The sequence below is a fragment of the Bufo gargarizans genome, chromosome 6 (genome assembly GCF_014858855.1).
Source record: "Bufo gargarizans isolate SCDJY-AF-19 chromosome 6, ASM1485885v1, whole genome shotgun sequence".
NCBI classification, from domain to species: Eukaryota; Metazoa; Chordata; class Amphibia; order Anura; family Bufonidae; genus Bufo; species Bufo gargarizans.
The window spans coordinates 118,626,565-118,649,668 of NC_058085.1; the positions used below are offsets into that span (position 1 = coordinate 118,626,565).

Genomic DNA, 23,104 nt, shown 5'->3' on the forward strand with positions numbered 1-23,104 from the left:
CACCATGTCACAAAGCTCAAATCATTTCAAATTGGTTTCTTGAACATGACAATGAGTTCACTGTACTAAAATGGCCCCCACAGTCACCAGATCTCAACCCAATAGAGCATCTTTGGGATGTGGTCGAACGGGATCTTCATGCCCTGGATGTGCATCCCTTAAATCTCCATCAACTGCAAGATGCTATCCTATCAATATGGCCAACATTTCTAAAGAATGCTATCAGCACCTTGTTAAATCAATGCCACGTAGAATTAAGGCAGTTCTGAAGGCAAAAGGGGTCCAACACCGTATTAGTATGGTGTTCCTAATAATTCTTTAGGTGAGTGTATGTCAAAATTGAAGTCAATGTAGAATATTTTTTTCTTACAGAATTAATTCTGTTTTTATGCTCTTCTAGTCGTCTCTGTGGAAGTCCCTGCCCTGCTGTCTGGCCAGATGTCATTAAATTGCCATATTTTAACACCATGAAACCCAAGAAACAGTATAGACGACGGTTACGAGAGGAATTCTCCTTGTGAGTCAGATTTGTTTTTCAGTATATTATGTATGTGCAGTCTGGTGTGACTTACCAAAATGGGGAAGTCAGACTGAATAAACTGAATACTTAGAGGGGTATTCCAGTAACTATAAGTTATCCCCTCTCCACTGGATAGGGGATAACTAACTGATTGGTGGGAGTCTGCCAGCTGGGACCCCCTCCATTCCCAAAAATGGCAGTCCGTTAACCCCACACTGATGAATCAGCCGGACCAGTATAAATCCCTATTACTCCGTTCATTCTCTATGGGACTGCCAGATATGGCCAAGTACAGCACTCGGCCATTTCTGGCAGTCCAGTTTAGATTGAATAGAGTGACAGAGCCCATTCTTCAACCCTCCACTCGATCAGGATTGGGGAATGGGACCGTGAATGCTGTGAGTCACCGCATGGGACCCCCATCGATTAGTGATCCCCTGTCCAGTTACCGGAATACCCCTCTGAGGGTAAGTTCACACAACCGCTCTTTCTCGTTAATGGCATTGGGGGACACAGTACCATGGGTATATGCCCGGCTACCACTAGGAGGCACTAGATATCAAAAAAGGTTGGCTCCGCCCAGGTGGGCTATACCCTCTCCACAGAACTAGGCTATTCAGTTTTAGTCTAGTGTCCGTAGGAGGCAGACCTGACCTGCGTTTTTTCCTGCAGGTCTTGCTGCTATTTTATTTTTTCATCTTAACTTTTTTCTCTCTTCTGCAGGTTTCCACCTGCTGCAAGCAGGTGCTCCATCATGGGCTCCCACTTTAGTTGCACCCCCTGCGGGCGCATACTCAGGTACCTCGCCAGTCCCCATTGACTGCATCCGCAGTGGCATATAGGCATTCCCACGGTTCCCGTGTTGAGTCTGCCGATGGGGTGACCCTGCGGCGCCCGAAGACATCGGACAGTGAGTATTTCCCCTGCGTCCCTGTCCCAGAGTTAGTGGGGGTCCTGGGTTAGGTCCCCTGTTGTGGCCAGGGATGGCATCCACTTTGCCGGTGCTATTCCCCCTTCTTTAACCCCTTCTCCCCCAGGCGGGGAGGTATTTCTCCCTCTGGGAGAGAGGGGGTAACCCTTGCTTTCTCCTCCCTGGGGTCCTTCTCTCTTCTCCCTGGCCACTCTGCTTCCTTTGCGGCCTCCCATCTACTTTAGTTCCCGGCTTTTCCCTGCGTTTTCTCCGGCCCGCCCCTGGTGCTCCTTTTGCCTTGTCTTTCCTCTCTTTGAGCGTCGCTCCTCTCAGGAGCCCCCTCACCGGTTTTTGTTTTTTTTCATTCCAGAGGGCCCCCGGACTCCCGCGGTTCCATCCCGCCGACGGCGCACCTTTTCTGGCCACCTAATTGAGGCCCGGGCTTCTGTCACGCCTAGGCCACATCCTCTTCCTCCCCCTTCCCTCGTTTCCCAGGCTTTTGCTGGCCCATCCCCGCTCCTCTCGGCTTCTGGAGGGGTTCCTCCTATGCCAGCCAAGCGTGGACTTTTACCCTGTGGATGCTGTTTTTTTTTTTTTTTTTTTTTTTTTTTAGAAGAAATAGCCTCCATCTTGCCAGCAGGGGGGTCCTTTCTGTCTGAGATTCTGCAGCTGATGCAGCACCTCTTTGGGGACTCGGCCTCTGGCATCCAGTAGACTGCCTTTGGCTGGCTTCTTTTTCAGGCTCCCTCTCACCTCTCATGTTCTCTTTCTGAGGACTCCCATTCCCAGCCCCCCTCGGGGGTTGCATGTATTTGGGTGCGCCCGGGGCGATAAAGGGTTGCCACTCTGTCAGCCTGTCCCTGTTTGAGCACAGTCCCTCCCAGGCCCTTTCATGACGCCCTGACCTACTTCTCCGTCGGTCTCTCCTGACTGGGCCTCTTCCCTGTCCCAAGCCATAGGGAATCATGTCCGACAGACGCTGCACCGACTGCCTGTCTAAAAATTCCGGCCACCTCTGCCCTCCCATGGACCCTTCCGCGGATGGGGCACACTCTGCTAGGTCCTGCAGACGACCTCTGGTTGTCACAACCCTGTCCCACTCCTCCTCGGCATCCTTTGATCTCTCCCAGGACAGGTCTGGGGCTGGTGACAAACCTTTCCCTGCCATTCCATCCGCTGCCTCGGGGACACCTCTGCTCCGATTCTCTCTTTGTAACAGAGCATTAGGCGGTCTTCCACCATACAGATTCTCTCTGGGTGGTTAAAGACAAATGTCCACTGAGGAACCTCTCCTCTCCAGAGTTGGTATCCCCTCTAGTGGTCTTTCGGATGGCGCTCCCCTGGCTGCACAAGGTAAGTCAACCCGCCACGTGGTTAGCATGCCAGCACACCTACATGGTGCCCCAGGAATGTACACCTTCCCCTTAACAGGGGGGTACTTCTACCACTGCCAAATGCTGTACCCAGCACTGCAGCTATTTCTCTGTACCAAGGGCTATATTCTACACACCATCCTAGTCGGAGAGTGTTTCCTTTAGGTGCTGTAGCCAAAACAGCCATTCTGGTGCTAGCGTGCGACACGCAACCATATATAGAGGGAGCCCTGGTTCACCAGAGTGAGTGCCTGTAGCCATTAGAGTACACTATGCAGCCATATCCGAGCAGCTACATTACTCCCTCCATAGGTAGTGTACCTGTACCATCTCCAGATGCTGTAGTCAGTACACCTGTCTGGTTCTATGGTGCTCCATCTCCAGGGGCTGTAGCCATTACACTTCTAGTGTGCATCAAGCAGCCACATTGCTCCCTTTAGAGGTAGAGTACCTGTACCATTTCCAGATTTGCTGTAGCCGTTACACCTCTCTGGTTCTATGATGCACCATGCAGCCCTATTTCTCCCTTACTAGGCCAGGTATAGTGGCCATCTTCAAATGCGTTAGCTATTGCACTTCTTTGGTTCTAGTGCGTACCACGCAGGCATTGCTCCTCTCTGACGTGGAGTTCCTGTGCCATCTCCAGATGCTATACCCTTTACACATGTCTGGTTTTAAGTCTGCACTACACAGCCGTATTTCTCCATTATTAGGTAGAGTACCCGTACGGCCTCCATATACTGTAGCATTTCCAATGCCGTAGCTGTGTTCCACTCTCATTATAATGAGCTCCATGTAGCCACATTACTCCTATTATAGGCAGAGTATTTGCAGTATCTCCAGGAGCTATGCCCAATTGGTACAATCTGCGGCCCATACGGTGCCTGCATTACTGGGCGTATACCTCCCTTCCCTGGCTCTGATCTGTGATAGGCAATCATTTGGCCCCCCCATTCACGTGGAGTGGTGTTTCAATCTCCTGATGCTGTATTCATCACTCTTTTCTGCTTCTAGCATACATGTCATACGTGGTATCCATATGTCTCCCGCTTCCTGGGCGGAGTAGAGTTGCTTTGTTAGTTTCAGTATATGGCTGGCCTGTTCAGATTCGGCACCAGGTGCAGTTCCTCCGGAACCAGGCCCTCTAGTCTTCTTTGTCTCTGTACTAGTAATGATTTTTCCTCATTGCCTGACGCAGTATTTGACAAGACTATCCCAGTCCTGTTATGCACCAGACAACTGCTCTCTCCCCATGGGCAAGTTGTTGGCTGGCATGCTAGGATTGTTTTTTGTCAACCCTGTAAAGTACTTCTGCATGCTGCACCGCCGCATTACCCCATTTCATGATGGAGTATTTGCGTTATTACTGCTCCTCTGCTTTCTTTTCACAGAGTTACATGGCACAGTCCTGGCAGAGTACAGGGATCTCCACTGGATGTTCTTTCCTGCAAGGGTACACTGCGTTGCGAGCACCAGCTGCTACTGCAGTTTTGGGTCATCGCTGATATCCTCCACCATACAGAATCCTTCTGGGTGGTCAATGACAAGCGTCTTTGCTGGACGTCCTCTCTGATAAGGCTGTGACAGGACTAGTGAGTGCCACACTCCTGCCGGTGGGTGAACTTTTCCGCGGCTTGCTCTGGTATCGGACATGGTCCCGTACCTCTTCCATGGTCCGGGTGTTCTTGGTACTCCCTTATGTTTTCTGATTAGTTGTGCTACATGACAGAAGGGCCGTTCCCTAGACCTGGCCGTTGTCTGCACCTGTCGGTTCCTTCCCTGGGGGTTTAATTGTGCTCTGCTGGTAGCTGGTTTCTACATGTCAGTGTAGTCTCTCCCGGCTTTCCCTGCTAACGTCTGCATCCTTTCTGACATATGGATGTTTGGCGATTCTTTTACCAAATTATGGTTGTAGAAAAAGTCGGAGTGGCACTGCATATAACAGAAGAGAACCCCTTTCCTTACATCAGCAACTAGTCACCTGGGAGCTTAGCGGGTATGCTTGCAAAGTATACACTGTCGGCAGTGCTCTGTCTCACATGTAACCAGACGGTTATAACTTCAATACATTGTATACAGATGAGAGACAAAAGGACGGCACTCACCGTGATGCGAGTTAAACTTTCTTTATTCTTTCGGTAGGAAGCGGACAGCATATATGAGTGCTCCAGCTGAATAGGCGACGGCCGTTTCGCCCCTCAGTGCTTCATCTGGCCCGTAATCAGGTGAGACACTTCACCTGCTCTTAAGAGGTTTCAGACTGTGACGCGATTCCCCCTGCGCCCTACCCGGCAAAGCACCTGCCCGACGCCTACCTGAGTGCGTCAGAAGAGATTGCGTCACATTGAAAGATACATATTAAAACAAACATTTAAAAAGTACCATAACTAAAAAATCCCAGTGCAACATATCCATGCGAGTGATTGTGCCTATAGGAAAATGCCCATATCAATTTTATCGTTTAGACCCAGGGATCCCATTGCATCTGAACGCAGGATCCATTTACTTTCCCTCCTTAGGAGCTCTTTGTGTCTATCGCCCCCTTGTAGTAATCTGTGCACCAGTTCTATACCTGCAAAACTAAGGGTGGAATGGTTTCCTGCATGTTCCTCTCTCAAGTGATCTATTAGCCGCGAGCAGCCTTTCCCTGTGGTGAGTGAATTTACATGTTCCCTAATCCTTTCATGGAGACACCTGATCGTTTTGCCTATATAAAACCTGCCGCATATACACTTGTTAAGGTAAACCACGTATTTGCTTTTACAGGTAATGAGGGTGCTAACTTTGTTGCACCCCTCCAAACCTTAAGGTATTCCATTGGGGATTCAACCTACAGCACGAACAGTGCCCGCACCTACGGTTGCCTTTCAGTCCCCAACTCTCTAGCCAGGTCATAGGTTTTTTTCTCTGCTGGTAACCTGCGATTTCTGAGGCTGGTGACTCGGATGAACTTATCCTCCGCAGCAGAGGTGACTCTTGGTCTTCCTTTCCTGGGGCGGTCCGCATGTGAGCCAGTTTCTTTGTAGCGCTTGATGGTTTTTGTGACTGCACTTGGGGACACTTTAAAAGTTTTCCCAATTTTTCGGACTGACTGACCTTCATTTCTTAAAGGGAACCTGTCGCCTGGATTTTGTGTATAGAGCTGAGGACATGGGTTGCTAGATGGCCGCTAGCACATGCACAATACCCAGTCCCCATAGCTCTGTGTGCTTTTATTGTGTAAAAAAAACAATTTGATACATATGCAAATTAACTTGAGATGAGTCCTGTCCCTGACTCATCTCACATACAGGACTCATCTCAGGTTAATTTGCATATGTATCAAATCGTTTTTTTACACAATAAAAGCACACAGAGCTATGGGGACTGGATACTGTGGATGTGCTAGCGGCCATCTAGCAGCCCATGTCCTCAGCTCTATACACAAAATCTCGGTGACAGGTTCCCTTTAAAGTAATGATGGCCACTCGTTTTTCTTAGCTGCTTTTTTCTTGCCATAATACAAATTCTAACAGTCTATTCAGTAGGACTATCGGCTTTGTATCCACCTGACTTCTCCACAACGCAACTGATGGTCCCAACCCCATTTATAAGTCAAGAAATCCCACTTATTAACCCCTTAAGGACTCAGCCCTATTTCACCTTAAGGACTTGGCCATTTTTTGCAAATCTGACCAGTATCACTTTAAGTGCTGATAACTTTAAAACGCTTTGACTTACCCAGGCCGTTCTGAGATTGTTTTTTCGTCACATATTGTACTTCATGACACTGCTAAAATTGGGTCAAAAAAGTTAATTTTTTTGCATAAAAAATACCATATTTACCAAAAATTTTGAAAAATTCGCAAATTTCAAAGTTTCAGTTTCTCTACTTCTGTAATACATAGTAATACCCCCAAAAATTGTGATGACTTTACATTCCCTATATGCCTACTTCATGTTTGTAGCATTTTGGGAATGATATTTTATTTTTTGGGGATGTTATAAGGCTTAGAAGTTTAGAAGCAAATCTTGAAATTTTTCTGAAATTTACAAAAACCCAATTTTTAGGGACCACTACAGCTCTGAAGTCACTTTGCGAGGCTTACATAAACTGTTAACCCTTTAGGTGTTGCACAAGAGTTATTGGCAAATGGGGATGAAATTTGAGAATTTGATTTTTTTTTTGCCTAATTTTCCATTTTAACCCATTTTTTCCACTAACAAAGCAAGGGTTAACAGCCAAACAAGACTGTATCTTTATTGCCCTGACTCTGCCGTTTACAGAAACACCCCATATGTGGCCGTAAACTACTGTACGGCCACACAGCGGGGCGTAGAGTGAAAGGTGCGCCGTATGGTTTTTGGAAGGCAGATTTTGCTGGACTGTTTTTTTGACACCATGTCCCATTTGAAGTCCCCTGATGCACCCCTAGAGTAGAAACTCCATAAAAATGACCCCATCTAAGAAACTACACCCCTCAAGGTATTCAAAACTGATTTCACAAACTTTGTTAACCCTTCAGGTGTTGCACAAGATTTAATGGAAAATAGAGATACAATTTCAAAATTTCACTTTTTGGGCAGATTTTCCATTTTAATATTTTTTTTCCAATTACAAAGCAAGGGTTAACAGCCAAACAAAACTCATTATTTATGGCCCTGATTCTGTAGTTTACAGAAACACCCCATATGTGTTCGTAAACCACTGTACGGGCACATGGCAGGGCGCAGAAGGAAAGGAATGCCATACGGTTTTTGTAAGGCAGATTTTGCTGGACTGTTTTTTTTTTTGACACCATGTCCCATTTGAAGCCCCCCTGATGCACCCCCAGAGTATAAACTCCAAAAAAGTGACCCCATTTTAGAAACGACGGGATAGGGTACGCCTTAAATCTAGTTTTGCGGGTATAGAGCTGGTGCACAGCTTACCACGAGGGGGCGATAGACACAAAGAGCTCCTAAGGAGGGAAAGTAAATGGATCTTGCGTTCAGATGCAATGGGATCCCTGGGTCTAAACGATAAAATTGATATGGGCATTTTCTTATAGGCACATAATCACTCGCATGGATGTGTTGCACTATGATTTTTTAGTTATGGTACTTTTTAAATGTTTGTTTTAATATGTATCTTTCAATGTGACGCAATCTCTTCTGACGAACTCAGGTAGGCGTCGGGCAGGTGCTTTGACCGGGTAGGGCGCAGGGGGAATCGCGTCACAGTCTGAAACCTCTTAAGAGCAGATGAAGTGTCTCACCTGATTACGGGCCAGATGAAGCACTGAGGTGCGAAACAGCCGTCGCCTATTCAGCTGGAGCACTCATATATGCTGTCCGCTTCCTACCGAAAGAATAAAGAAAGTTTAACTACGCATCGCGGTGAGTGCCGTCCTTTTGTCTCTCGCCTGTATACGATACTTTTACCAAATCCAGACTGGGACAGTGTTATACAGTTGGCTAGTCACTACCCTTGGGATGGTTGGTCACCCATGGCCGATGTGATTTCCTTTGGTTTTCTGGCTATTGTTGTGCTTAGGTGGTCAGGTCCTTTAGACCCTTCTTGAGCCCCTGTTTTATCTTCCCAGGTCAAGTACCTGGTACATAGTATTTTAGTGCTATGATTTGCAGTTTACATCGTATTGGTCACTTTTGGGACGGAGCTTTCCCTCGTTTGGAGAACTGTTTCTCCTTAGGATGTTTGGAGTCCTCTCTATCTACTCCAAGATCTCTCACACCAGTGGGTCTCCGCTTCTATTACCAGACCTGCAACTGGTTCCTTTTTTCCCTGTGACTTTGTGGCCAGTGATATCTCTGGTCTTACATTTCATAGCGATATTATGTCTTTCAGAGGTTTGTTCCTCGCCTGCTCTGTATGGGAAGCAGGTCTTTACGTTCCCTTCCCCTGACCGTTACCTAGACCCCCCTCATCCAAGCGGTTGGCTGTTTTCTCTGACAGAAAGAGGTTTCCACCTTCTCATAGGATGTTTCTCTTTCCCCCTTTCCTTGCTGTGAAAGGAGGCTCGCTCCCTTCCCTTGTGAGTCTTTGTTCTGATTTCTCCCAAGCGTTTATCCTCCAGTGCTTCGTTGTTTCCTCTCTACCATGGCCTTTACATGTGGTTGGCCACGGACTAGCCGTGTTTTGGTCTGAGACAACTTAAAGTTTTTGTCTTTGGTTGAGGACTGCTTCCGTCCTTTTTCCAGGCATTTTAACTCCTGCCAGGCACCCTTATTGTCTATTTTGTCTTGTTGGGTCTGTACCCATGGTACTGTGTCCCCCAATGCTATTAACGAGAAAATTGGATTTGTGTACTTACTGTAAAATTTGTTCTCGTTCAATGCATTGGGGGACACAGATCCCATCCTCTGTTTGTTTTTACTTACTCTCGCTGTTCCCGGGCTGCTGTTCTCTTTTCCTTTCTCGGTCCAGGACATGTTGGTTCTTCGCTTTTGTTTCTCTCTCCTACTGCTATTGGTTCAAACTGAATAGCCTTGTGCTGTGGAGAGGGTATAGCCCACCTGGACGGAGCCAACCTTTTTTGATATCTAGTGCCTCCTAGTGGTAGCCGGGCATATACCCATGGTACTGTGTCCCCCAATGCATTGAACTAGAAACAGATTTTACGGTAAGTACAAAAATCCAATATTTCCATTAGAGGAGCAGAACAATGGAAATAATGGAAGTGCCGGATTTGACACATAATTGAGATGAACAGTTTCTGTTCAGGATATTTTTTTTTTTTTTTTTTTTTTAGTTTTTTGTACTGGACAAAACAAAAACACCTACATGCTGGACTTTTTTTTTTTTTTTTTTTTTTTTTTTTGTTCGTGTGTTTTTTGTTTGTTCTTGAATCTGTGAGTCCCCTTAAGAATATAGCTAAGCTATTATGTTGTCTTTTGACTTCAATTTGTGTATTTTTATTTATTTTTTTTCTTCCCCCTTCTCAATCAGCATCCCCACCCCTGCACTGGATCTGTTGGACCACATGCTAACCCTGGACCCTAATAAGCGTTGCACTGCAGAGCAGGCTCTTCTGAGTGACTTTCTAAAGGATGTAGATGTCCATAAGATGCCACCACCTGAGTAAGCATTTATATAAATATTAATACTTCATATATTCTAAGCATGTTATTCATAATTTTCTTACACCTGTTCCTTGTGTTGTAAGACTAAAATTAAATCCTGATGGAAAAGTGTAGCTGAGAGTGGGTGATATTTTGAGTTTGCTATAACTCATTGGGGAATTGCGGAAAATTGTCTGATAACATTACCAATTATTTTTTTCAAAAGAGGGCGGGAAAAATGCTAAAAACAAGTAACTAATAGATCTGTACTGAAAAAAATGTTATTTTGTACGCAGAATAATAAATTGACAAGTTAACAATAACAGCTGTCAAAGCAACAATGAAGTTAAATAAAAAAAAAAAGACAAACTCCAGATTGCTAAACTCTGCAATTTAAATGTACCTGTTTCCATAAACTTGTAATATCATAATGACATGTCAAAAGATTTGGTTGGTGGTGGTCCTGGTGTTTAAACCCCACTGATCACTAATACAAGCAGGCAATCGTGCTCAGCAGAGCAGTCTCTCCTGGCTACATAAACGAAGGCTGCACAGTAAGTACATGAGCCAGTCTTCACTATGCAGGTGAGACAACACTCGGCTGAGGACATTTACCTCCTCATTTGAGTGTATGTCTCGTCAAAGAGTCCCCAACCGATAAAACCATTTGACATGTCAATATAACGCTTAAGAAATTTTTGAAACAAGCATTACACTTTAGTTCAGTCTCAAAACACCGTAATTGATCAGACCCAAAAATGTATATGGTCAGGTCAGACGACAAAAAAAGCTTGAAGGCATGTGTGCTGAAATGCTGTTTTTTGCTTCTGTGCCCTAAAATAAAGCTTTGAAGAGTCCAGTCCGACTTTCATATTGGTTAGTCTGACAGAGCTCAACCACAGGCAAGCACGCCATTCCTTGTCCTGGTGCACACGTTACCTCTGCCTAATATAGTTCTCTTGTTGCATCTCTTTTAACCACCATCAGTTTTTTCCACTGCTCAGCTAAAAATGGCCCCCCCAATGCAATAAAACACATGCAGGTTTTGGCACTTTAATAAGGCTACTTTCACTTCAGCATTTTTGCTGGATACATGATGGATCAGCAAAAAACGCTTCCATCATGATAATCCAACCGTCTGCATCCGTCATGAACAGATCCAGTTGTATTATCTTTAACATAGCAATGACTGACCCGTCATGAACTCCATTGAAAGTCAATGGGGGATGGATCAGTTTTTATTGTGTCAGAGAAAACTGATCCGTCCCTATTGGCTTACATTATGAGTCATGACTGATCCGTCTTGCTCCGCACCACATCGCGGACAGAAAAACGCTGCTTGCGATGGGAACGCCACCAAATGGAACGGAATGCATTCTGGTGCACTGCGTTTTGTTCCGTTCAGTTTTGTCTCCATTGACAATAAATGGGGACAAAATAGAAGCGTTTTGTACCCCACTATTGCAATGCTTTGACGGATGTCAATAGTGGAAAGGGAAGGCGCAGATGTGAAAGTAGCCTAAGCTAAAGGGATATTCAATATTTAATACCAATAGCTATGTTTTATGTCTGAACATATTTATTTAAATTATTTTAACTCTCTCTACTTGCAGTCTTCCACATTGGCAGGACTGCCATGAACTTTGGAGTAAGAAGAGGAGGAGACAGCGGCAGAGCGGCATTGTTATAGAGGAACCTCCTGCCATTAAAGCTCCACGAAAGGAAAGTGTGTCGGTGCCTGCAGCAGACCCTATCAAGAACAATAGCCCTGCACCTCCTGAACCTGCTAAAGTGGAGACTGGAACAGCAGACTCGGGTGAGGGCACATACATACAGTGGATATAAAAAGTCTACACACCCCTGTTAAAGGGAATCTGTCATCTATTTTGAGCATATAAAACTGTTAACATAGCAATGTGCAATAAAGTACCTTCATTCCAGCATGGGTCTTCTTTCTTTTATTTAACTTTTCATTTAGATGAAAAAGTGATTTTCCTGATATGCTAATTAAGTTTCAAGGTGCCTAGAGTGGCGTTATTACTCTTCTCTAGTGCCCAGTAACACCCCCCTGCAGTGCCCAGCCCGCCTCTAAAGAAATTTACTCCCATATCCTTGCTGAACGGTGCCGCCCACTCCACTAAGTCATGTAATTTATTCACCCCACCATACTTGCGTCCTCCTTTCTTGGCCTCTGAAATCCCGCGCAGCCGCAGTATCGCTGACTGCCTGCGCCTGTACGATACTCAGGCTCCTGAGGGCAACAGCCTCAATAGTGTCACTGGGCATGCGCCGAGCCCAGTGATGTAATCAGAGCGCTGTTGCCTCAGGAGCCAGAGTATCGTACAGGCGCGGGCAGTCAGCGATACTGCGACTGCGCGGGATTTCGGAGGACGCAAGGATGGTGGGGTGAATAAATTACATGACTTAGTGGAGTGGGCGGCACCGTTCAGCAAGGATGTGGGAGTAAATTTCTTTAGAGGCGGGCTGGGCACTGCAGGGGGGTGTTACTGGGCACTAGAGAAGAGTAATAACGCCACTCTAGGCACCTTGAGGCTTAATTAGCATATCAGAAAAATTGCTTTTTCATCTAAATGAAAAGTTAAATAAAAGAAAGAAGACCCATGCGGGAATGAAGGTACTTTATTACACATTGCTATGTTAACAGTTTTATATGCTCAAAATAGGTGACAGATTCCCTTTAAAATGTCAGGTTTCTGTGCTGTAAAAAAATGAGACAAAGGCCTCATGCACACGACAGTTTTTTTTCACGGTCCGCAAAAACGGGGTCCGTGGGTCCGTGATCCGTGACCGTTTTTTCGTCCGTGGGTCTTCCTTGATTTTTGGAGGATCCACGGACATGAAAAAAAAAAGTCGTTTTGGTGTCCGCCTGGCCGTGCGGAGCCAAACGGATCCGTCCTGAATTACAATGCAAGTCAATGGGGACGGATCCGTTTGATGTTGACACAATATGGTGCCATTTCAAACGGATCCGTCCCCATTGACTTTCAATGTAAAGTCTGGAGTTCTTTTATACCATTGGATTGGAGTTTTCTCCAATCCGATGGTATATTCTAACTTGAAGCGTCCCCATCACCATGGGAACGCCTCTATGTTAGAATATACTGTCTGATATGAGCTACTTCGTGAAACTCAGATCCGACAGTATATTCTAACAGAGGCGTTCCCATGGTGATGGGGACGCTTCAGGTTAGAGTACACTACAAACTTTGTACAAGACTGCCCCCTGCTGCCTGGCAGCACCCGATCTCTTACAGGGGGATATGATAGCACAATTAACCCCTTCAGGTGCGGCACCTAAAGGGGTTAATTGTACTATCATATTCCCCTGTAAGAGATCAGGGCTGCCAGGCAGCAGGGGGCAGACCCTCCCCCCCCCTCCCCAGTTTGAATATCGTTGGTGGCACAGTGTGCGCCCCCCATCGGGCCCCCCCTTCCCTCCCTCTATTGTAATAAATCGTTGGTGGCACAGTGTGCCCCCACCATCGCGCCCCCCCCTCCCTCCCTCTATTGTAATAAATCGTTGGTGGCACAGTGTGCCCCCACCATCGCCCCCCCCCCCCCCTCCCTCCCTCCCTCTATTGTATTAAATCGTTGGTGGCACAGTGTGCCCCCACCATCGCGCCCCCCCCTCCCTCCCTCTATTGTAATAAATCGTTGGTGGCACAGTGTGCCCCCACCATCGCCCCCCCTCCCTCCCTCCCTCTATTGTATTAAATCGTTGGTGGCACAGTGTGCCAACCACCATCTGCCCCCCTCCCTCTATAGCAGTAACAACATTGGTGGCAGTGTGCGGCCTCCCATCCCCCCATCATTGGTGGCAGCGGAGTTCCGATCGGAGCCCCAGTTTAATCGCTGGGGCTCCGATCGGTAACCATGGCAACCAGGAAGCTACTGCAGTCCTGGTTGCCATGGTTACTTAGCAATAGTACAACAGTAGAAGATTCATACTTACCTGCTTGCTGCTGCGATGTCTGTGACCGGCCGGGAGCTCCTCCTACTGGTAAGTGAAAGGTCTGTGCGGCGCATTGCTAAAGAACTGTCACTTACCAGTAGGAGGAGCTCCCGGCCGTTCACAGACATCGCAGCAGCAAGCAGGCAAGTCTGAATCTTCTACTGTTGTACTATTGCTAAGTAACCATGGCAACCAGGGCTGCAGTAGCTTCCTGGTTGCCATGGTTACCGATCGGAGCCCCAGCGATTAAACTGGGACTCCGATCGGAACTCCGCTGCCACCAATGATTGGGGGGGGGGGGGGGGGGGGGATGGGAGGCCGCACACTGCCACCAATGTTGTTACTGCTATAGAGGGAGGGGGGGGGGCGATGGTGGTTGGCACACTGTGCCACCAACGATTTATTACAAAAGAGGGGGGGGCCCAATGGGGGGCGCACACTGTGCCACCAACGATATTCAAACTGGGGAGGGGGGGGGGGGGTCTGCCCCCTGCTGCCTGGCAGCCCTGATCTCTTACAGGGGAATATGATAGTACAATTAACCCCTTTAGGTGCCGCACCTGAAGGGGTTAATTGTGCTATCATATCCCCCTGTAAGAGATCGGGCAGTCTTGTACAAAGTTTGCAGTGTATTCTAACTAGAAGCGTCCCCATCACCATGGGAACGCTTCTGTGTTAGAATATACTGTCGGATATGAGTTTTCACGAAGTGAAAACTTAGATCAGAAAAAGCTTTTATGCAGACGGATCTTCGGATCCGTCTGTATGAAAGCAACCTACGGCCACGGATCACGGCCACGGATGCCAATCTTGTGTGCATCCGTGTTCTTTCACGGACCCATTGACTTGAATGGGTCCGTGAACCGTTGTCCGTCAAAAAAATAGGACAGGTCATATTTTTTTGACGGACAGGATACACGGATCACGGCCTCGGCTGCAAAACCGTGCATTTTCCGATTTTTCCACGGACGCATTGAAAGTCAATGGGTCCGCGAAAAAAAACGGAAAACGGCACAACGGCCACGGATGCACACAACGGTCGTGTGCATGAGGCCAAAGATAAATCATTTCAGAACTTTTTCCACCTTTAATGTGACCTGTAAACTGTACCACTCAATTGAAAAACAAACTGAAATCTTTTAGGTGGAGAGAAGAAAACAAAAAAATATATAAATAATGTGGTTGCATAAGTGTGCACACCCTCTTATAACTGGGGATGTAGCTGTGTTCAGAATTAAGCAATCACATTCACAATCATGTTAAATAGGAGTCAGCCTATACTAGGGTTGGACGATATCAAAAATATTCAGACGATAACGATATTAAAAAATTTATCGCGATAACGATATATATCGCGATAAATACCCGTTTAAAAGAAAAAAAAACACAAGGAGACGTTATACTGTATGGGGGGCCACAAGGAGACGTTATACTGTATGGGGGGCCACAAGGAGACGTTATACTGTATGGGGGGCCACAAGGAGACGTTATACTGTATGGGGGGCCACAAGGAGACGTTATACTGTATGGGGGCAGCCACAAGGAGACGTTGCACTGTATGGGGGCAGCCACAAGGAGACGTTGCACTGTATGGGGGCAGCCACAAGGAGACGTTATACTGTATGGGGGCAGCCACAAGGAGACGTTATACTGTATGGGGGGCCACAAGGAGGCGTTATACTGTATGGGGGGCCACAAGGAGACGTTATACTGTATGGGGGGCCACAAGGAGACGTTGCACTGTATGGGGGCCACAAGGAGGCGTTGCACTGTATAGGGGGCCACAAGGAGGCGTTACACTGTATAGGGGGCCACAAGGAGGCGTTGCATTGTATGGGGGCCACAAGGAGGCGTTACACTGTATGGGGGGCCACAAGGAGACGTTATACTGTATGGGGGGCCACAAGGAGACGTTATACTGTATGGGGGGCCACAAGGAGACGTTATACTGTATGGGGGGCCACAAGGAGACGTTATACTGTATGGGGGGCCACAAGGAGACGTTGCACTGTATGGGGGCAGCCACAAGGAGACGTTATACTGTATGGGGGGCCACAAGGTGGCGTTACACTGTATGGTGGGCCACAAGGAGGCGTTACATTGTATGGGGGCCACAAGGAGGCGTTACACTGTATGGGGGGCCACAAGGAGGCGTTGCACTGTATGGGGGGCCACAAGGAGGCGTTGCACTGTATGGGGGGCCACAAGGAGGCGTTGCACTGTATGGGGGCCACAAGGAGCGTGCCTGTATGGCCACAAGGTGGCGTTGCACTGTATGGGGGGCCACAAGGTGGCGTTGCACTGTATGGGGTGCCACAAGGAGGCGTTGCACTGTATGGGGGGCCACAAGGAGGTGTTGCACTGTATGGGGGGCCACAAGGAGGCGTTGCACTGTATGGGGTGCCACAAGGAGGCGTTGCACTGTATGGGGTGCCACAAGGAGGCGTTGCACTGTATGGGGGGCCACAAGGAGGCGTTGCACTGTATGGGGGGCCACAAGGAGGCGTTGCACTGTATGGGGGGACCACAAGGAGCGTTATAATAAGGTCTTATGGGAGCGAGGAGGAGGGAGAGCCGGGGCGGCCGCTGCGGGAAGTAGTAAGTTTATAACTTTGTCATCAGACAGAACGCACTAGTGAAGCAGCCGCAGGAAAAGTCTCTCCAGAGACAGTACTCACACAGTACTCACACGGCGCCCGGCACTGGTGGGTGACGACGGTGATTATGTCAGATGGTGGGTGGAGACTTGACTAAGGGAGGCGGAGCAAGAAGGAGGCAGGCCAGGAGCGAGAGGAAGAGCAAGGTGCAGGGGCGGGCGGTAAGTGATCAGTCAGTTCCTGAAGGCGAGTTGGTAGAAGCGGGCGGACGCACGTTTAGAAGAGGTCAGCGCTCAATGTGCGCTGACCTCTTTGATGACGTCACAAAATACCGCGGTATTTAGGAAACGGCGATATCGCCATATCGCCGTTTTTTTAATACCGCGGTATATCGTGATACCGGTATATCGCCCAACCCTAGCCTATACCTGCCATCATTTAAAGTGCCTCAGATTAACCCCAAATAAAGTTCAGCTGCTCTAGTTGGTCTTTCCTGAAATTTTCTTAGTCTCATCCCACAGCAGAATGAATGGTCCACAGAGAGCTTCCAAAGCATCAGAGGGATCTCATTGTTAAAAGGTATCAGTCAGGAGAAGGGTACAAAAGAATTTCCAAGGCATTAGATATACCATGGAACACAGTGAAGACAGTCATCATCAAGTGGAGAAAATATGGCACAACAGTGACATTACCAAGAACTGGACGTCCCTCGAAAATTGATGAAAAGACGAGAAGAAAACTGGTCTGGGAGGCTACCAAGAGGCCTACAGCAACATTAATGGAGCTGCAGGAATATCTGGCAAGTACTGGCTGTGTGGTACATGTGACAACAATCTCCCGTATTCTTCATATGTCGTGGGGTAGAGTGGCAAGACAAAAGCCTTTTCTTACGAAGAAAAACATCCAAGCCAAGCTACATTTTACAAAAACACATCTGAAGTCTCCCAAAAGCATGTGGGAAAATGTGTTATGGTCTGATGAAACCATGGTTGAACTTTTTGGCCATAATTCCAAAAGATATGTTTGGCCCAAAAACAACACTGCACATCACCAGAAGAACACCGTACCCCCAGTGAAGCATAGTGGTGTCAGCATCATGCCAAGGGGCTGTTTTTCTTCAGATGGAATCGGGGCCTTAGTTAAGCGAGAGGGAATTATGAACAGTTCCAAATACCAGTCAGTATTGGCACAAAACCTTTAGGCTTCTGCTAGAAAGCTGAACATGAAGAGGAACTTCATCTTTCAGCATGACAATGACCCAAAGCATACATCCAAATCCACAAAGGAATGGCTTCACCAGAAGAAGATTAAAGTTTTGGAATGGCCCAGCCAGAGCCCAGACCTGAATCCGATTGAAAATCTATGGGGTGATCTGAAGAGGGCTGTGCACAGGAGATGCCCTTGCAATCTGACAGATGTGGAGTGTTTTTGCCAAGAGTGGGCAAATCTTGCCAAGTCAAAATGTGCCATGCTGATACTCATACGCAAAAATACTGAGTGCTGTAATAAAATCGAAAGGTCCTTCAACAAAGTATTAGTTTAAGGGTGTGCACACTTATGCAATCATATTTTATTTTTATATTTTCTCGCCCATTTTCCTTGGGGGACACAGACCTTGGGTATAGCTCAGCTCCCTAGGAGGCGTGACACTAAGTAAAACTGTTAAGCCCCTCCTCCATCAGCTATACCCTCAGCCTGGAGATAGAGGCTACCAGTTTTAGCTTAGTGTCCAAGGAGGCAAGACACTCCCTGCTACTGCAGGGCTGTTTTCTCCTTGTTATTTTTACTTTTTCTTCTAATTTTGTTATTTTATTTTTTCCTAGGGATACCAGAGACGCATTAGACCTCTCTGCTCTCCCGGGGTTGAGCTGCGCCAGTGCCAACTTATCTGCACTGCTGCCTCCCCCACAGAAGCAATAGGAGGATCTGGGCAGCAATGACTCCCCTACATCCCGCCAGCTAGGGGGTCGCCCGCACGCCAAGCCCCTCTTCCAGCTTCCTGCCACTGCGGTGCCAGTGGCTGAAGGGGCGACCCTGCTGGAAAGGACTGAGGGTGAAGACGTCGGACGGTGAGATGGCTATTCCAGCCCATACCCCGTCCCTATCTGCAGCATCTACCCCTCTGGGTAAGGGGGGCACCCGTGGTCGCTCATTCTGAGCGCTCATCTGCAGGACAATGCAGCACAGCAGCATCCTCAGCACCCCCACGCCGTTCCCCCCCACGCTGCTATCTTTCTCCCCCCCCTCCCCCTCATTCAGGGCTGACTCCATTTTTCTCTTCTCTCTCTCCCCCTTCCCGCCGAGAACGGGGGGCGGGGCTTAGCGGTCCCGGTAGGGGGCGGGGCTTACGCGCGTGTCATTTTGGGGGCGGAGCTACGTTCTCCTTCACAGGAGACATTTCAAGCGCTGGAGGGGGCGGAGCTTGTTCCCCGTGCTTTCTGCTGAGGTTTCCCGCGCTTCCTCACTCCTGACAGGAAGCTGGGACACGGTGGGGGACTCTAACCTCCTGTGTACATCGCTCGGCTTCTGTGGGCGCTCTCTGCTGCTCACTGCTGTTCACTGCTTCTCTGCTGCTGCTGATCTGGGCCATCTCCTGACGTTCTTCTGAGGCACTGGTAGGACAGTTAACCCTCTCCTAACCCTCCTGGTCATAGCTGCTATAACCCTTTGTGGTCTCTATATTAGAGTACAACCACACTTCAGCATGTCAGATCCCACAGGTGCCCCCAAACCCTGGTACCATGCCTGTACCGCCTGTAAGGAACTTTTTCCGCGTGGGCAATCTGAGCCGCATTGCCTTGCATGTCAGGCCCCGGTGCAGGGCCCGCTTCCCGCTGCGCCCCCCGGTGCCTCTGAACCCCCTGACTGGGCTAGGTCTCTGTCTCAGGCGGTGGAAAGCCTTACACACGTAGTGGGCCGTCTCGTGGATAGACCGCCTCTCCCGCAGGCTGCCACAATCCCTGTCGCACCCGCTGGGACTACCGTTTCTGCCGCCCCCACTGGTTCCCTGCCTCGCAGCGAATCTTCCAGGGCCCGGCATACTCAGAAACGTTCAAGGGTTGAGCGCACATCTTCTCCAGATGCTTCGCTCTCTCCGCCATGCGTGCGAGCTCAGTCAAGTCTATCCTCTCAAAGGGATACGCTTTCTGAGGGAGAACTGGCGGATTCGGACGTGGACATGGACTCAGAGCTTCCGTCCAAATTGGCGTCCGCGGTGGGGCATCTTGTCACTAGCATCCGTGATACCTTTCAGCTACACGATGACCCCCCCAGCTCTGAACAGGCCGGCGTGTCCTTTCTCCGCCCCAAACAGGCCTCCAAGGTTTTTCCCATACTCGCTGATTTTTCTTCTGTGGTATCCAAGGCTTGGACTCGGCCTAACGTCCGCTTTATTACACCCAAAAAGCTGGACATTTGTTATCCCTTTCCAGCGGATTCTGTGACCACGTGGACATCCCCGCCTAAGGTTGATCCTCCCGCAATGGGCGCCCCCCGTGGTCGTGCTGGTTCGTCCCGTTTTCGGTCCTTTCGCAAGCCCACCGGGTCTAGACCCGCGGCCAGTTCTTCTTCCTCTGGCCCAGCCCAGGATAGACGCAAGAAGCCGTTTTTTCGGACGCAACCTACCTGGCGCAAGTCCTTAGACCGGTCTTTGCCTCCGCCTGGGTTGGCAAAGCGGTCTCTGAATGGGGTTTGCAACTGGAACGGGAGTTAGGGTCGGACGTCCCTGTTCAGGACCTCCGTTCCTTAGCCCAACTAATTGTTCAGGCCGGAAAATTCGTCTGTGAGGCCTCCCTTGATGCGGGTGCCCTCATTGCCCGTTCCTCTGCCCTGGCAGTTTCTGTCAGGAGGGAACTCTGGCTGAAGGTTTGGGCGGCGGACGCCGCTTCCAAACGCTCTTTGGCCGGCCTACCATTCACGGGTTCCCGCCTGTTCGGAACCCGTCTGGACGAACTTATATCAGAGGCCACGGGTGGGAAGAGTACTCACCTCCCCCAGTCCAGGCATGCGGTTGTTGGGAAAGATGGTTGCCTGTTTCGAAGCGGTGCCGTTCGCACAATTCCGATCCCGCACCTTTCAGAGGGCAATTCTGTCGGCCTGGGACAAATCACCGAGGAGTCTGGACAGGACCTTTCTTCTGCCTCCCCTGGCTCGGGCTTCCCTCGGCTGGTGGTTGCATATCCCTCTAAGGGGGAAGTCCTTCCTTCCACTGAACTGGCTGGTGATTACCACAGATGCCAGCTTACGGGGGTGGGGGGGGGTTTTCCCTCCCCGGTCCGTCCAGGGCGTTTGGTCTCTATCGGAGTCCAGACTTCCAATCAATATTCTGGAACTGAGGGCGATTCTTCTGTCCCTCAGACACTGGACCCATCTGCTGAGGGGCCACCCTGTTCGGATCCAATCGGACAATGCCACGGCTGTGGCATACATACACCATCAGGGAGGCACTCGCAGCGCTGCAGCGATGCAAGAGGTGACCCTCATTCTCCTCTGGGCGGAGACGCACGTGCCGGCCTTATCTGCGATTTACATCCCGGGGGTGGACAACTGGGCGGCGGATTTCCTCAGCCGGTCCACCATCGACCCGGGAGAATGGTCCCTGCACCCAGAGGTGTTCGAAGCCCTTTGTCTTCGCTGGGGTCGCCCCGACGTGGACCTCATGGCCTCCAAATTCAACCACAAGGTCCCCCTATACCTGGCCAGGGCACGGGACCCGAAGGCATACGGCGCCGACGCGCTCGTCCTTCCGTGGCGCGAATTCTCCCTTCTGTACGTCTTTCCTCCTTTTCCCCTCCTGCCACGGGTTCTTCGGAGGATCGCGGCAGAGGGCGTCCCCGCGATTCTAATCGCCCCGGATTGGCCCCGCCGGTCTTGGTACGCCGACCTAATGTTGCTGTTGGCAGACGCACCGTGGCCACTGCCCTCCAGGGAAGACCTTCTCTCTCAGGGACCGATCTTCCACGAGCATTTAGGCTCGCTACGTTTGACGGCGTGGCTATTGAGACCGCCGTCTTAACGCGACGGGGTTTCTCCGCGGACGTAGTCCGCACCACGATCCGGGCTCGTAAGCCCGTATCCTCTAGGATCTACTATCGGGTTTGGAGGTCCTATCTGGGGTTCTGTGAGTCCCGGAGCATCCCACCTCTCCGGTTTTCTCTTCCCACAATCCTGTCCTTCCTCCAGTCGGGTCTGGACCTGGGGCTGTGCCTCAGTTCTCTGAAGGGTCAGATTTCGGCGCTGTCTATTCTTCTCCAGCGTCCCCTGGCCCCTCTAGGGCCAATTAAGACCTTTTTACAAGGGGTGGCTCACTCTGTTCCGCCGTGCCGCCCTCCAGTTCCTTCCTGGGACCTGAATGTGGTGCTCTCGTCGCTCCAATCAGCCCCCTTCGAGCCTTTACGGGAGGTCTCCCTTCGCCTTCTGTCCTGCAAGGTCATCTTTCTTGTGGCCGTCACGTCTCTCCGACGGGTGTCGGAGTTAGCGGCTCTTTCTTGCTCCGAACCTTTCCTGATCTTCCACCAGGATAAGGTTGTGCTTCGGCCTGTCCCGACTTTCCTGCCAAAGGTGGTCTCCGCCTTTCACATCAATGAGGACATCGTCCTTCCGTCGCTCTGTCCCTCTCCTTCCCACCCCAGAGAACGGGAACTGCACCGTCTGGATGTGGTCAGGGCGTTGAGGATTTACTTGGAGGTCACCGGGTCCTTTCGGCGCACGGACTCCCTGTTTGTGGTTCCGGAGGGTTCGCGAAAAGGGTTGGCGGTCTCCAAGGTGGCTATTGCCCGTTTCATTAAACTGGCGGTGTCTGAGGCTTATCGAGCCAAGGGCAGACCTCCGCCTTTCGGCGTCACTGCTCATTCCACCAGAGCAGTCGGAGCTTCCTGGGCGCAGAGGCATCGGGCCTCGGCTGAACAGTTGTGCAAAGCAGCCACTTGGTCCTCTCTGCACACTTTCACAAAGTTCTATAGGGTGCATACGCATGCATCAGCGGATGCTGCTTTGGGCCGCCTGGTTTTGCAGGCAGCGGTTTCCTGATGCTCTGGTGGTGTTCCGCCTTGGGTTTGTGGTCCCTCCCTTCTTGGACTGCTCTTGAACGTCCCAAGGTCTGTGTCCCCCAAGGAAAATGGGCGAGAAAAGGAGATTTTTGTATAACTTACCAGTTAAATCTCTTTCTCGCTCTTCCTTGGGGGACACAGCACCCACCCTTCTGTGTTTGGTTACAGGGTTATGGTCTGGCGCCCCGTTGGGTTGCTGGCTGGTTGTTTCCGTTATTGGTTGTTATCCTTTCACTACTTGGACACGCAACTGGTAGCCTCTATCTCCAGGCTGAGGGTATAGCTGATGGAGGAGGGGCTTAACAGTTTTACTTAGTGTCACGCCTCCTAGGGAGCTGAGCTATACCCAAGGTCTGTGTCCCCCAAGGAAGAGCGAGAAAGAGATTTAACTGGTAAGTTATACAAAAATATCCTTTTTTCTTCCCTCTACCTAAAAGATTTCAGTTTGTTTTTGAATTGAGTGGTACAGTTTATAGGTCACATTAAAGGTGGAAAAAGTTCTGAAATGTTTCATCTTTGTCTCATTTTTTTACATCACAGAAACCTGACATTTTAACAGGGGTGTGTAGACTTTTTATATCCAATATACATTTCCTGAATGCATGGTAGTATGATTTACAAGAAGGACTAGATCATGTTGATG

The 23,104-nt window shown here is 49.3% G+C and overlaps 1 protein-coding gene across 2 annotated transcripts in view; it reads left to right on the top strand.

Annotated features, from left to right (window-relative positions):
* Window positions 1-23,104, top strand: part of CDK12 (cyclin dependent kinase 12) — an 86,088-nt gene that overhangs the window by 51,473 nt on the left and 11,511 nt on the right. For both annotated transcript variants that reach the window (XM_044296801.1, XM_044296802.1), the window contains exons 10-12: window positions 401-517; window positions 9,732-9,863; window positions 11,458-11,660. In XM_044296801.1, the coding sequence (XP_044152736.1) occupies window positions 401-517; window positions 9,732-9,863; window positions 11,458-11,660 (452 nt within the window). The remainder of the gene's footprint in view (window positions 1-400; window positions 518-9,731; window positions 9,864-11,457; window positions 11,661-23,104) is intronic.